We start from the raw sequence: 14633 nt of genomic DNA, 5'->3' as shown, positions 1-14633 counted from the left end.
ACTTTTTTTTTACATATATTTTAAAAATGATATTTATAACGAGATATTCACATCTAATATTACAAAAAATTTTAAAAAATTATTTTTTTACCGACTTTAAACTTGACATATAATATCACGGATTTAAATATTTATTAGATTTTTTCCATTGACAACAAAATCTAACTATATTTTATTTATTAGTACATCACATGTGATATGGTTAGGGGTGAGAATAAGGATATTGGGTTTACCCATTCCCAACCTGATACCCGTCGAATATTGGACACTTGTTATCCAATAAAATGGGATTGAGTATGAGATCGGGTAGTGAAATTTAAGATAAGTCAGGTATTGGGTAACCCAATCGGGTTTTACCCGAATACCAAATTTACTGTTTAAGGTAATTTTTAATTAGGTTTAGCCATTTAGGATTGTTGGGTGTTGGATAAATTATTATTCAATTATAATTAATTAGGTTATTTTTCTCTAACATTTATAAATAAGTCAATCATCCGACTCTCTATTAAAGAGTCTCTATTCTCATTCCATTTATTTATTTCTTCAAGTCTCTGTATCTATTACGTTGCCGTCTACGAATCCTCTTTGTCTTTTCTTTTCGGTTGGTCATTGGCCTTCCTCGGCAATACAATTGACATTTTTTAAGTTCATAAAAAGACATAATTAGCATACAAAATAAAAGAAAAATAAAATATTCACAGTGAATAAAGAGAATTCTTGTTTTAAAAAGAGTAAAGGTCAATTTTGGTCTTAAACATATGACCAAAATACAAATTTAGTCCAAAACATTCACTTTTTGAAAAAAGAGATTCATAACAATGAAATACTTGTCGGAGTGGTCCTTTTTTGACGATTTCGTAAAAAAACTAACGGTCATGCCACTGTGCAATTAGCGTTGACCGTTAGTTTTTTTATAACCGTTAAAAAAAGGACTGCTTCGTCGACATTTTCATTTGTTATGGACCTATTTTTCAAAAATTGAATGCTTTGGACCAAATTCGTATTTTGGTCATATGTTTAGGACCAAAATTGACCTTTACTCTTTTAAAAAATTTAATACTACATTTTTCATTCTTAATTTTTTTTTAAAAAAATATTAATATGTGTAAAAAGTCGGGTATTTGGGTAACCAATTATCGGGTTTGGATACACGTGGCGGGTGATTGGGTACCCGAAAAACATATCGAGTAGGATATTGGGTGTGCATTAGTTAGGGTACCCAGTTTTTTTGAGTCTGGTACCCATGGATACCCAAGTTCCACCCCTAGATATGGTTACCACTGAAAAATGATATTGATTTGATTATATAATTATACATCTCATTTTAAGTTCGTGATATTATATGCTAAGTTCAAAATTTGTGGCAAAAACAATTTTTTTGAAAAGTTTCGTGATATTAGACGTCAATATACCTTATTAACTCAAGTAAAAAGAATAAAATAATATAAAAAATAAAATAAAAAAAGAATAAAATACGAGTTAGAATAAAATAAGTAAAATTTGATGTTTTATTTTAGTTAAAATAAAAATAAATCATTTACAATGGAATAACTAAAAAAGAGAAATCAATCGTGAAATGCTATTTTTATTTATAGGTTTAATATTTTATTATAAAATTAATATTTATATATAAAAATAGGATTTATATTTGATCAAACTTTTTCAATATACATATTTTTATTACAATATGATAATTAATAGAAGAGGATGCTAGTAGTGCTAAAGAAGAAATATATTTATACCCTAATCTATTAGTATTATCTAGTGAGAGGAAAACAAAGTGTCGCCGTCACTTGAGTCAGCACTAAAACCCTCAGTGGACTACAATGTCGTCTCCTCCTCAGCCGCAATCAATGGAGTCGCTAATCCTCCAGCTCCACGATATCGCCGCCGTCAAATTCGGCAATTTCAAGCTCAAGTCCGGCATCTCCTCCCCAATCTACATCGACCTCCGCCTCATCGTCTCCTACCCTTCCCTCCTCACCCAAATCTCCCGCACAATCGCCGCCACCGTCCCTTCCTCCGCCCACTACGACGTCATCTGCGGCGTCCCCTACACCGCTCTCCCCATCGCCACCTGCATCTCCGTCTCCTCCAATGTCCCCATGCTCATGCGCCGCAAGGAGGTCAAGGCCTACGGCACCGCCAAGGCCATCGAGGGGGCTTTCCAGGAAAATCAACTCTGCCTCATTGTTGAGGATCTCGTCACTAGCGGCGCCTCCGTCCTTGAGACCGCCGCGCCGCTCCGTGCCGTCGGCCTTAAAGTCACTGACGCCGTCGTCATGATTGATAGGTCAGTATTCTGATTTGTTTAATTTGCTTTATTTTGGCTTTAATTGTGCATTCTTTGCTTGGACTGTTGGATCATGTGTTTTGTATGTCGAATTGTTGTGTGGTCGAGGCTGGATTTCAGTTTGAAAGTATACATATTTTATTGTTGTTTCTCATGATTTTAAGTTGTCTGTGAAATTCTTGGTATTTATTTGCTGATTATGAACTTGTTTCAGTTTGATGTTATTTGCTTCTCATGTTACTTGATTCATCTATACTTTTTTGGTTACAGAGGATGTGAGTGTTCTATTTTGTATGCTTGAGCTTCTTGCTTCAGTGGTTTTCTTATAAATTCTTCTTTGTCTATCTTATACCTAGAGAGCAAGGGGGCAGGGAAAATTTGGCACAAAATGGAATCACCCTTCATTCAATGGTGAAGCTGACTGAAATGGTGAGGATATTGAAGGAGAAAGGGAGAGTGTCAGAGGAGACAGAAAATATGGTCATTAAGTTCCTGGAGGAAAATCGTCAAGTGTCGGTTCCTACACCAGTTGTAGCTGACACAAAGTTGACACTCAGAGCTCCATTTGAAGAGAGGGCAAAGTTGGCAAAGAATCCTACAGGGAGGAAGTTGTTTGAGATTATGAAGACGAAAGAATCTAACTTGTGCTTGGCTGCTGATGTTGCTACTGCTGCTGAGTTGCTTGATATTGCAGACAAGGTAAAGGAACGTAAGAATGATTCAGTGAGTTATTTAATAAATATGGTTATTGTACCTGAGATCTGCATGTTGGGTACTTTTGCAGGTTGGACCTGAGATCTGCATGTTAAAAACCCATGTTGATATATTACCTGATTTCACACCTGATTTTGGATCTAAACTTCGCTTGGTATATCCCTACTCTCCAAGTGCTATTTTCACATTTAGCGTATAACTGTAGCTATCAGTGCAAACATTTTAAAAATTGACTGATTCTATTTTTCTCGGGGTGCCTGTCATCCATGCTTTACCTGTGAACCACGGGCTATCTAATTTATAGTTACAATCTCCCACACCTGCCACCCAAATAAGAAAAATATTTAAAAGGTAGAAGAAGATAGAAAACATACCATAAATATCTGGAAACCTCTTGTACATTACTCTATCTCTAATGGAGATTAAAAGGGTTTGAGTGGCTACATGTGCTTGTTAAATAAATTTTGAGAACTAATTCTTCTTTATCTTCTGAAGCTCGCAGACAAACATAACTTCTTGATCTTTGAAGATCGCAAGTTTGCTGACATTGGTAACACAGTCACCATGCAGTACGAAAGGTAAGAAGCTCTACTGATTTCTCTTTTAATAAAGTTCATCTTGTGGTTTTGTTAATAGTCTTATTTGGTTTGTACAGTGGTGTCTTCCGTATACTGGACTGGGCAGATATAGTAAATGCTCATATAATTTCTGGGCCAGCTATCGTGGATGGCTTAAAATTAAAGGTGTGAACATGCTCAACTTTTTTGTTTATCAGAATGATGTTATTACGTTACTCATATTTATTATGGATTTTACGATGTGATATAGGGTTTACCTAAAGGCAGAGGCCTGTTACTGTTGGCTGAAATGAGTTCCGCTGGTAACCTAGCAAAGGGTGATTACACAGCTGCGGCTGTTAAAATTGCTGAAGATCATCCGGATTTTGTTATTGGCTTCATATCCGTCAATCCAGCAGCATGGACTGGTGGGCCAGGAAATCCAGCTCTCATCCATGCAACCCCTGGAGTTCAATTGGTGAAAGGTGGCGATGCCTTGGGTCAACAATACAACACTCCACACTCTGTAAGTATCATTTAGTTTATGGTGTAAGCCTCATTTGGTAGCTAAGATTAATATGAATGCTTGTGGATGATAATTTTTTCAAAACTTTTTGTTGGCAATCGATTCATTACCTCGTGCTCACCATGGTAAATGGTATTACGAATGTGTGTGTTCAGGCCATTTCGGAAAGAGGCAGCGATGTGATCATTGTGGGACGTGGAATTATAAAGGCTGCAAACCCCGCGGAAGCAGCTAGGGAATACCGGCTTCAAGGATGGGACGCATACTTGGTAAAATGCAAGTAGTAATGCTTCTACTTTTCTCGTCTAATGTCTTTCGCCGTGGTATGAATTTTGAGTTGGCATTTCAAACATTGAGAATAAAAATGTTGTGTTGGTTTGTATTGCTTCCCGGCTGATTGCGATTTTCTTGATATGCAAAGTTGATTTCCACAAATGATGAATTATATGTTTTGTTCATTAACATTTTAATTGCTGAGATAATGAGATACATTACTTTGGTGTACTAATTATAATCAGATCTAGGCGATATTATATGGTTTCAGTAACCAGTCACATTCAAATTAATATGCCCATTTATTATGTTTTGGGACATGACATGAAAATAACTTACACTATTTGACTTGTTAGATTGTTAAATTTGGTTAAGAAATTGTGAGATTCATATTGTATCTCATTTTCAGACTGTAATTTAAGCGGGGTTTGCGTTTCAAAGTTGGGTATGAATTCGACATTATTTATTTTTCTGATTCTTAAGAGTGAGGATAATGTAAACATGCAATAGTGAGATAAAAGAAGCTTGTAATTCTGCTAGCCGCCATTAATTGTATCGACAGAATTATCTAAAAATTCACATTCTTTGCGTCATTTACAATAAAAATGTATAGAAAAAAATCAATCTTTAGGCTAATTTTGGTATCACCATGTACTTTGGGCAAGCAAATTTCCCCTACCCAACCCGATGTAAAGTAATCCTACGTGGCAAGTTATGAAATATAGGTGATTTTAACCGTATGTTAATATTAAACGACGTCGTTAATGTTATAAAGGCTCTATTTGTTGTGTTTTTTTTTTTAATATAAATATAAGTACAATTATCTACAAATTCACAAGTGGTGACATAATCCATCAAATAAGTACTCATTAATTATTTAATATCTAATGACATCGGTTAGTCGTTATGGAGTATTTAATTATATATAATGAATCTAAAATAATCATTATTTATTTAATTTAATTTTCTTGAAACAAAATTATAAATTTCCAACATAATTAGTATAATGTGGATATTTGAAAAAAGTAATACTTACTAATAAGAAGTGCATTATCAACATACAACTTAATTTATGAATTTGGAGCATTCCATCAAAACCCCAAAATGGCTGTGTTGATAATGATATATCTTCCCTCATTCACCTTCTTCTGCAATTCTATTCTTAGTAAGTGATGAGGCATTATCCACCCACCACCTCCCTTAACATTCTGCGCTTTCACAATTCAGGAACATCCAAATTCTATCATCAATCCTCTGATTATTCCTCTTTCCGAAAATTAAATAAGAAATCCTGACATCTATTGATCATCCGCACAAATCATTCGGCTTCTAGCTAATTGACCTATGTTTCTTTCCATGCAACTTCCTCTTGTGGTGAACGTTTGTCTAAGTTTTCCAATGGTTTACTTTATCAATTAACACCCTACCCCACAGCACTGTATGAATTTTTTTAATTATTTTGGTATTTTCCTTGAAATTGGTCAAAATATTGATTTTTTTGGGGGAATTGTTTGTTGCTTCCCTTCCGGGCCAATGCAGAAGAAAATCGGCAAAATGGGGTTTTCCTTGGGATCTTAGCGTCGTGTCGTGATTTGTGTTTGAAATTCCCAAATGTCTGTTCAACAAGAGAATGGGGAATCTGAAACCGGAGACGTTTCAGGTTAGGGTTATTTAATTTATGAATTTTGTTCTTTCTGTGGATCAAGCACCTTAATTACAGTATTGTTTGATGATACATCCGAATTTCAACTTATGAATGAGTGCATTCAGAAATTGTATAATTCCATGGGCTATTTATTTGTATGATCAGTGTTAATCATAAGATGTTTTTATGCCCTCATTTTGGTGTTTCTGGATATCATTTTGGATACCACATGTTTAGATGCTGGTTAATGTAAATCAGCTCATTCCTTCCCTTTGATGCTTATGCAAATGGTGTATGTTGCCATTTGCCAATATGAGTATCCTGACGATCATTATACCTTCGCAGATGCAGCTTCTTGTCTTCACGACCTTCTAAAATTGGAAACCTGGGAGGATAGCCCGAAGAAATCACAGGCATCTTCTCTCTGTGAGTGATAATAGGCGTTTTTAGATCCTGTAACTCTGCTTCTGCTGATACTTGTGCTTTTATCGTCCTGAAATGATCAACTCAAGTTGCATGTAGTCTGAAATACAGTAGTTTATACTGCCGGCGCACGTATATAAATTTAACATGTGTTCCCAATGTGCAGTCGGGTTAAACACAGGAAATAGTAATGTTCCAGCATTGATAAGACTAAGATGACTGTGTATATACAACCTGGATTGCAAGGGCATTCCGAGTTGCCTACTACCTTAAAGATGTGACATTTAGCTAAGAAATTAAGTTTGCTGCCACTTTGGACCAAATAATATGCTTGTAAAATTCCAAGGGTCCTCAATCCAGTTGATAGTGTTTTATAGCAAAGGGAGAAATAAACAGCTTGAAATAGAAAAGTCATTTGCGTTCACTTAAGGAGACTAATCTTGGTTGAAGCTTTGATTCCGTATTCTTGTGGTGTTTCCAATACTGTGATATCCTTTACATTTGACAGGATTTTGTCGATTCAAACTGATATTTTACGTGCAAGAAAGCTGTAAACTTTACGGCTGCCTGCAACTTGTTTCACTCATTTTTGTGCCAACAGGTGCCCGAAATAGGCTGCAGAGTATATTAACTGAAGCTGGCAATGGTTTTTGTGCCGATTGTGGAGCTGCAGATCCAAAATGGGTGTAAGGCTCAGAATTATCTCTTTAGTGGATTTTTCCAATCACACTTAGTTGAAAAATCCCATTATGTTAAGGTCATTTGGAGACGGTGTAGATAGGTCTACCCAACTTCATATATAAAAAATATTGCGACTTATATTTCCATCTGTTATGAACAGATCCTTGACCATTGGAGCATTCATATGTATAAAGTGCTCTGGTGTGCATAGAAGTCTCGGAGTGCATATAACAAAGGTCTGGAGCTCATCTATAATGCCACTGGCTATAAGTATAGTTGGATTTCTCTAGTTGAGAATCCACGAATCCACATATGCATCCAATGATCTTTCATGTCTACTTTGTAGGTTTTGTCTGTGAAGCTTGATGAGTGGACAGATGAGGAAGTTGATGCCTTAATCGAGATGGGAGGAAACAATGCCGTAAATTTCAAATATGAAACCAACATCCCTGAAGATTACAGAAAACCAAAACCAGATGCTTCTGTAGAGGAACGTGCTGATTTCATAAGGTAGTAAAGCATCTTGTTTGAGGTTTTTTTTTTCTGATCCAAAGTGTGTTTTTATCTATTTTCGGAACCTATTTTTTTTATACACAGGAGAAAATATGAGCTTCAACAGTTTGTTAACAAAGAATTACCAACATGTTTGCCTTTTCCATCGTCAACTTCAGCATCCCATGGCCATTCTTCTAGTTGTACTTCTCACTCGGGATCTGAGAAGAAACACTACAAAAAACAATCCACTACACGCATTCATGGTCTGGGGAACGCATTTCGATATAGCTGGAAACGAGAACACAAGGCAACAAAGAAAAGCAACACAATGGTAATAAATTGTTGATAGATAAGCACCATATATGCCTTATGGTTATAAGAAATTAATGTCCATAGAGTTCTAGTTTATTCATATCAAAGTTTTTGTACAGCGAGATGGATAATCTTTACCCTCTTCTCTCACTTCCTATAGGCAGGTATGGTTGAATTTGTAGGATTGATTAACGTCAAGGTTGTGAGAGGCACTGACCTAGCTGTCCGGGATATGGTCTCTAGTGACCCATATGTCGTCCTCAATCTCGGAAATCAAGTAAACCATTCTTCACTACTCTTTTCATGATCTCTCTGCACTTGGATTGATTGTGCTTCTTGTAACGAGCACAAGGCTTCTCCTCATGCTGCAGTCTATGAAGACACGAGTGATAAAGAATAACCTCAACCCGGTTTGGAATGAAAAACTAATGTTGTCAATACCAGAGGATATTCCTCCCCTTAAATTGGTAAAATCAGAAACAAACAGATGATATTGATTCACAGTAATCATTTTTAGTTCTTGTTATATTGAATGATTTATTTGCAGCTAGTATACGACAAGGACACCTTCTCAACAGACGACTTCATGGGAAGCGCTGAGATTGATATTCAACCACTTGTCTCTGCTGCAACAGCGACGGAGTCTTCGTCAATTAGTGAACCAATGCAGTTGGGAAATCAGAAAGCAAGCAAAGAGGAGAATCGGAAAGCAGGCAAAGAGGAGAATCAGAAAGCTGGCAAAGAGGAGAATCGGAAAGCATGCAAAGAGGAGAATCAGAAAGCTAGCAAAGAGGAGAATCGGAAAGCATGCAAAGAGGAGAATCAGAAAGCAAGCAAAGAGGAGAATCAGAAAGCAAGCAAAGAGGAGAATCGGAAAGCATGCAAAGAGGAGAATCGGAAAGCTAGCAAAGAGGAGAATCGGAAAGCATGCAAAGAGGAGAATCAGAAAGCTAGCAAAGAGGAGAATCGGAAAGCAAGCAAAGAGGAGAATCGGAAAGCTAGCAAAGAGGAGAATCGGAAAGCATGCAAAGAGGAGAATCAGAAAGCTAGCAAAGAGGAGAATCGGAAAGCATGCAAAGAGGAGAATCAGAAAGCAAGCAAAGAGGAGAATCGGAATGCATGCAAAGAGGAGAATCAGAAAGCAAGCAAAGAGGAGAATCGGAAAGCAAGCAAAGAGGAGAATCAGAAAGCTAGCAAAGAGGAGAATCGGAAAGCATGCAAAGAGGAGAATCAGAAAGCTAGCAAAGAGGAGAATCGGAAAGCATGCAAAGAGGAGAATCAGAAAGCAAGCAAAGAGGAGAATCCGAAAGCAAGCAAAGAGGAGATCACCGTTGCAAGAGATGGTGCCATCATCTTAGAAGACGGTAAGGTCAAACAGCAAATCGCTGTTAGGTTGCAGAATGTCGAGAGGGGAATGTTGGAGATTGAGCTTGAATGCATGCCTCTCATACAATAGCTGCACAATGTAGCTTCTTAGTAAGTTAGTCATCTATATATATTTGGTCCCTTTTGCTTAATCTGTTAATAGAGAATTAATCTCAGCAACTGTGTACGTCATCGTGTTGTAGAATTATAAAAAAGAGCGGTGCAATGACAGGCATCGACTTGTAGCACTGGATCGTTTACTTCTCTTGCTAAACTCTAATTAAATTAGGAAGAAAATAATTTGCTCTACTTTTATATGCATCAGTGTTCATTTTGTTGCAAATGTACCACAGAGAGAGTTAATATGGAAGATCAGTCTTCATCAGTAAATGAGTAGAGTTTCAATCAAATTTACAATATTAGGAAAATGATTTAATTGGATATGAATAATGTAATTTATGATTTCCAGTGGTATAATTTTTGTGATATTACCTTCGTCCGTGATTAGAGTCCCCATTTGCCATTTTTTGTCCATCTGATTCACATTAACTATAAATATTAAGGAGAGATCATACGTTTCACTAATTCAACCCATTCACGTTTTATTATAAAACTAATATAGTGCTACTATACAATTGGGACTTACATTTACATCTTTTTTCATTCACTTATCTTATAGTAGTAGTATTTCTTAAGACTTACATTTACATCTTTTTTCATTCACTTTTCTTGTAGTAGTAGTACTATTTCTTAAAAACTCAGTGCCGAACTCAACCAAGACTATAATGAAGAACTGAGTTTACTTGTTAATTGAGTTCATAATATGAATAAATTCTACTACAATAAGATATAATGGTGCTGCCCAAATGAAATCCTCTTAGTCTGCAGTATCATAGTACCTTGTTCAGAATGCATACTTTACTTTGAGAAATGACTTACTTCGATTCCTTTGAAATAAAAAATGTTTTCTTTTTCAACAACTAGGAGTATCTTAAATTCTTTCCTTCTTCAGTTGAACTGACACAGATTCCAACTGTACTGACTTACTGAATAACTTATTAAAGAGATTTAGTAATAATAAAACTGCAAAAAATGAAGCTGCAAATCTTAAACTGGTGAGCACGTTAGATGTTCAAGTAAATATTATATTTTGATCCAAACACATTTAAAATATCTTAAAACCACGTGATATTTGCAAGCATATATCCATCCCACTATAATTTAAGCCAAGAAAGTGTAACAATCAACACGAGCATATGCAAATGTTAACAGAACACGAACTATCTGCTTAATCAATGAGCAGTCTTCAAATTTAATCAAAATAAACAAGAAAAAAGAATTCTTGCAAGAGAGTGTAGTATTCATCAGAGGATTCTTGAGAAAAACCAGAGGTCCTCCTTCAAGCCATCATCATCAACATTATTGATCAATATAGTTATACATTATCGCAGTTAGCTGCAAAGAATTTTCAAGCAGCATATCGGGCCATGGCTACGAACCCCATAGCCACGGCCGCACCACCACAACAACAGCATCGACGAGGCGAATAACCGATATCCACCTAAATTTACATGTAGATTATATACACAGCTGATTCCCTCAGCATAACATAACCAATGAGTTATGATTCATCACACACACACACATTTCACCTAATAATGTGAATTAGCAAACCCAAACCTCAGGAGCAGCAGAGGGGGCAACGCACCAAGCCATTCTCATTGCACTCGGTGCACCTCTTCCGCTGCTCGTCGTCCTCATCAAACACCCTGCGGCTCCCGTTGCAATTGGCGCAGGGGGCGAACCTCATGTCGTTGCAGTTGGCGCAGGGCATGGCGGGGCCCAGCGGCAGCCCCTTGAGGAGGCGGACGAGCTCGCCGGCCTCCAGCAGCTGCCGGATCACGTCGGCGCCGCCGATGTACTTCCCCTTTATGAAGACCTGCGGCAGGCTGACGTGGCTCTCCCCCAAAACCCTCTGCAGCTCCTTCCTGTACGCCACGTCCATCGATATGTCTCGCTCGTCGACGCTCACGCGAAACCCTCGGAAAATCATGCGCGTGCTGTGGCAGTCCTGGAATGTCTTCCGAATTCCTCGGAGGCTGGTGTGGTAGATCACGACGCGGTCCTCGGTGCCAGGGAGGCGGAATGGAGCGTCGGCGACGGGCGATTGGATTGATTTGGGGGCGAATTCGAGCAATTTTGAGGGTTTTGAAGAAGGGGAAGGGGGAGGAGGAGTAGGGAGCTGTTTGGGGGATTCGAAAATTGAGCATAATTTCCTGACTTTGCCCTTGAGTGAATTCCCGGCGGAGACCATGGAGCCGAACGGGGAGGTGTAGATCGAGGCGCTCCGCTGCAGCGCGGGGGACGTGTAGAGGTTGTAGAGGGGCTTTGTGGCGACTTCTTCCTCCACCGCCGCCGGTGGAGAATTGAACGTCACCGATCGATTGAAGTAGGATGAGAAACGCGGTTTGGGGGTTGAATCCGGCGATGATTCCATTTTTTGATTCTTCCAATCGGAGATGGAAATCGAGAGGATTTCGAATCGGCGGAGAGGTTGGTGAAGGAGGCGTGGATTGGAAGGCAATTCTAGAAGAGAAAGGGATGATTGGAATTTGGAAATGAGGTAGAGAAGAGGGAGGAGGTGGAACTTTTTGAAAAGTTTGGAGAGAAAGAGAAAGAGAGAGAGAGAGACGACGTCGCTATCATCAGTTTGCAGAGACAACGCGGAGAATGCTTCTTTCAACTGTGTTTTATGGTTTTTTAATTTATTTAGTTATTCTTTCATTTTCCCTTTACTACTGAAAATTACTTTATTTAACAACATTAATGAATATAATAACTCGCAATAATAACGTCCAACCTTACTTAGGAGATATATCTTCTTCTACATTTAATAGTTTGAGCTTAGTGCATAAACATAGCATATTTGTAACGATGAATAAGCAAATATTTTTGTATAAGAGCATCTCCAATGGTAGGCTAGCGATCGGCTAGCCGATTCACGTGGCTAGCCGAACCATTGGAGCAGGCTAGGGAAGCCCTACTTTGCGGAACGACAGGAGTCGGCGCGCAAGGACGCGGAGCGCGCATTTGGTGTGCTCCGGTCTCGATGGGCGGCAACTAAGCGGTCCAACGCGTTTGTGGGATGTCACATGCGTTTCCCAAATAATGTACGCCTGCATTATCCCGCACAACATGATCGTCGAAGACGAAGGCGTACAACTGACTAGTTGGGCCAATGACGATGAAGTCGGTCCAAGCCACTGCGAACGGCCACCCCTAGCGTACGACGTGGGGTAACTCTCGATGAAGCCGGCCGCCTCAAAGGAATTTGCTGACATGCGCCAAGTGGATGCTCATATTCAACTCCAAAAGGATATAATTGAAGAGTTGTGGGCACGGAGGACTGCACGGCGATAGTTTTTTTTCTTTAGTATGTACCTCCGTTTCATTAGGAGTCCCGGTCATTTTTGCACACCCATTTTATAAAAATAATAAAAATGGATTATCATATAATCACAATCCTATATATATTTATATGTCAACATAATGTTATTTTGTTATTTGTTAAGTCAAATAAAATTTGTTGATATATATTTTAGTTGACATACAAATATCTTCTTATTGACATGTATACACCAAGCCTATTGACTTACTTTAGTGTTAGCCATGAAATAGTTAGCAACTAACCACCTACATATAGATTAAATATGAAAGAATTGTAAAATTAAGAAATACTTAGGAAAATATAAATTATACTACTAGTTGTGAATACATTATAATTTAAGTAGCATTACACTTTAATGTGCTATATTTAATTTCTACGAGAATCTATATCTGAAATAGTGCTAAACATTTTTTCAATTTATGTCAGTAATATACCGTTCAACTTACATCTCCTATCTAGAAACGCAGGTTTTCCTGAAAGAAACCTATATATCGATAATCTAGAAGTCGATATTGGAATTATAAATTAGGACTATTAATCATAAAGTTAAATAAATTACCAGGCATGACTTGGATAATTTAATAATGACAAAAAATATACTCCATCCGTACACGAAATAATGTCTACATTGTCATTTTGATTCATCAACAAAATAATTATTCGTATTTACTCTTTCTATTTTTAGTATATAGACTTCATTTTTCACTAATTCATTACACCCACATTCTAATATAAAACTAATATATAAAATGAGATCCGCATTCGACACAATTCTTAAATCCACATATATGCACTATCGATTGATCAAACAATACTGTAATTCACATGCACTATAATTAAAAAATTTGAAATTTCTTTACTTCAATCCTTTTTTTTTGGGGCAAATTGAACGGCATTCGTACTTAATCAAGGTATCTCCGCTCTTTAACCTTAACTTATTTTTATGGTCTGAAATTAAGGAAATGTTGATTATAATAATACTCCAAACGGGTTCAACTATATTCATATAGGTGTGGTATACGATATTTGTAAAATTAATGTAAAACACTAAACATTTAAAACTAATACATATATTTAAATGACATTGTAACTTAATTGATAATCGATTTTGCATTCTTAATACATACGTTTGGTACTAGTATTAAAATCAGAGTGGTAAATAATTAGCTATATCCATGACTATTTTTTTTTTTATTGAATAAAAAGCTCAAACCATAAACAGCGGTGAGTAAAACAAGTTTCAACCCAATTGAACAACAAGATCACCAAACAAGAACAAACATCTAGCCGAAAAACAAAAATACAAAAGAAACGAACGATAAAACCACGATCAACACACCTCCCACCAACAAATAAAGCAATAAAGAGGCAAAAAGCAACACCACAATCAAAGTTGAGAACTATCCCAACTGTAAGCCAAAGAGGGCAAAAGAAGCGAGATGAAGTTCACCTTTGTAACATGTATGGCAAGTGGTATTGATTCTTCTATCAATTTTAAAACTTTAAAATATCCATTATTATGAACTATTAGGAAACAACAAATCTTGTGTGTTTAATATAGTGAAAGAGAATTAGGGTGTCAATTGGGGTGGTATTGATTCTTCTATCAATTTTAAAACTTTAAAATATCCATTATTATGAACTATTAGGAAACAACAAATCTTGTGTGTTTAATATAGTGAAAGAGAATTAGGGTGTCACCGGGGGGGGGGGGCGATAGAGAATTATAGAGAATTAATCAAATATTGAGAAGTTTCGAATTTCAGAAGATATAATATTGAAATAAAATTTTAAAAATAAGAAAATAAAATACCATTTTTATTACTCCCTCGGTCCCACATTAGAAGTCACTCTGACTTTTTTGCACTCGTTTTTATAAAATTGATAATAAATAGTTTAAG

General features: G+C 37.0%; 3 protein-coding genes across 6 annotated transcripts; 2 read left to right on the top strand and 1 right to left on the bottom strand.

The window, feature by feature from the left end:
- Nucleotides 1-1760: 1760 nt before the first annotated feature.
- Nucleotides 1761-4474, top strand: LOC125223283 (uridine 5'-monophosphate synthase). Its single transcript, XM_048126361.1, has 7 exons — nt 1761-2293; nt 2650-2992; nt 3078-3161; nt 3503-3585; nt 3663-3750; nt 3836-4090; nt 4246-4474. The coding sequence occupies exons 1-7, from the start codon at nt 1827-1829 to the stop codon at nt 4372-4374; spliced, it is 1449 nt and encodes a 482-aa protein (XP_047982318.1). The 5' UTR covers nt 1761-1826; the 3' UTR covers nt 4375-4474.
- A 1054-nt stretch (nt 4475-5528) lies between these two features.
- LOC125222464 (probable ADP-ribosylation factor GTPase-activating protein AGD11) lies at nt 5529-9593 on the top strand. Of its 4 annotated transcripts, none has more exons than XM_048125100.1 (10): nt 5529-5801; nt 5903-6023; nt 6354-6434; nt 7033-7117; nt 7273-7348; nt 7459-7622; nt 7710-7938; nt 8080-8196; nt 8291-8386; nt 8498-9593. In XM_048125100.1, exons 2-10 carry the CDS (start codon nt 5975-5977, stop codon nt 9275-9277), a joined length of 1677 nt encoding a protein of 558 aa, XP_047981057.1. In that variant the 5' UTR covers nt 5529-5801; nt 5903-5974; the 3' UTR covers nt 9278-9593. The 4 variants fall into 4 exon arrangements, with proteins under 4 accessions (XP_047981057.1, XP_047981055.1, XP_047981056.1 ...); XM_048125098.1 differs by having other exon boundaries at nt 5530-5737; nt 8467-9593; XM_048125099.1 differs by having other exon boundaries at nt 5530-5743; nt 8467-9593.
- A 1030-nt stretch (nt 9594-10623) lies between these two features.
- LOC125217949 (uncharacterized protein At3g28850-like) lies at nt 10624-12007 on the bottom strand. The gene has a single exon (XM_048119530.1). The coding sequence runs from the start codon at nt 11779-11781 to the stop codon at nt 10966-10968; it is 816 nt and encodes a 271-aa protein (XP_047975487.1). The 5' UTR covers nt 11782-12007; the 3' UTR covers nt 10624-10965.
- Nucleotides 12008-14633: the final 2626 nt, after the last annotated feature.

Source organism: Salvia hispanica, chromosome 4 (genome assembly GCF_023119035.1).
Source record: "Salvia hispanica cultivar TCC Black 2014 chromosome 4, UniMelb_Shisp_WGS_1.0, whole genome shotgun sequence".
Taxonomy (NCBI): domain Eukaryota; kingdom Viridiplantae; phylum Streptophyta; class Magnoliopsida; order Lamiales; family Lamiaceae; genus Salvia; species Salvia hispanica.
Note: the sequence above shows the minus strand (reverse complement) of the source record. Positions and strands in the feature narration are given on the sequence as shown.

Excerpts from the sequence above, each read along its gene's own strand:
- LOC125223283 (XM_048126361.1), top strand. The coding sequence starts at position 1,827 with ATGTCGTCTCCTCCTCAGCCGCAATCAATGGAGTCGCTAATCCTCCAG. Across the intron at positions 2,294-2,649 it reads GCCGTCGTCATGATTGATAG|AGAGCAAGGGGGCAGGGAAA; the intron begins GTCAGTATTCTG and ends TCTTATACCTAG. Across the intron at positions 3,586-3,662 it reads GTCACCATGCAGTACGAAAG|TGGTGTCTTCCGTATACTGG; the intron begins GTAAGAAGCTCT and ends TGGTTTGTACAG.
- LOC125222464 (XM_048125098.1), top strand. The coding sequence starts at position 5,975 with ATGTCTGTTCAACAAGAGAATGGGGAATCTGAAACCGGAGACGTTTCA. Across the intron at positions 7,118-7,272 it reads GCTGCAGATCCAAAATGGGT|ATCCTTGACCATTGGAGCAT; the intron begins GTAAGGCTCAGA and ends TGTTATGAACAG. Across the intron at positions 7,939-8,079 it reads CAAAGAAAAGCAACACAATG|GCAGGTATGGTTGAATTTGT; the intron begins GTAATAAATTGT and ends CACTTCCTATAG.
- LOC125217949 (XM_048119530.1), bottom strand. The coding sequence starts at position 11,781 with ATGGAATCATCGCCGGATTCAACCCCCAAACCGCGTTTCTCATCCTAC.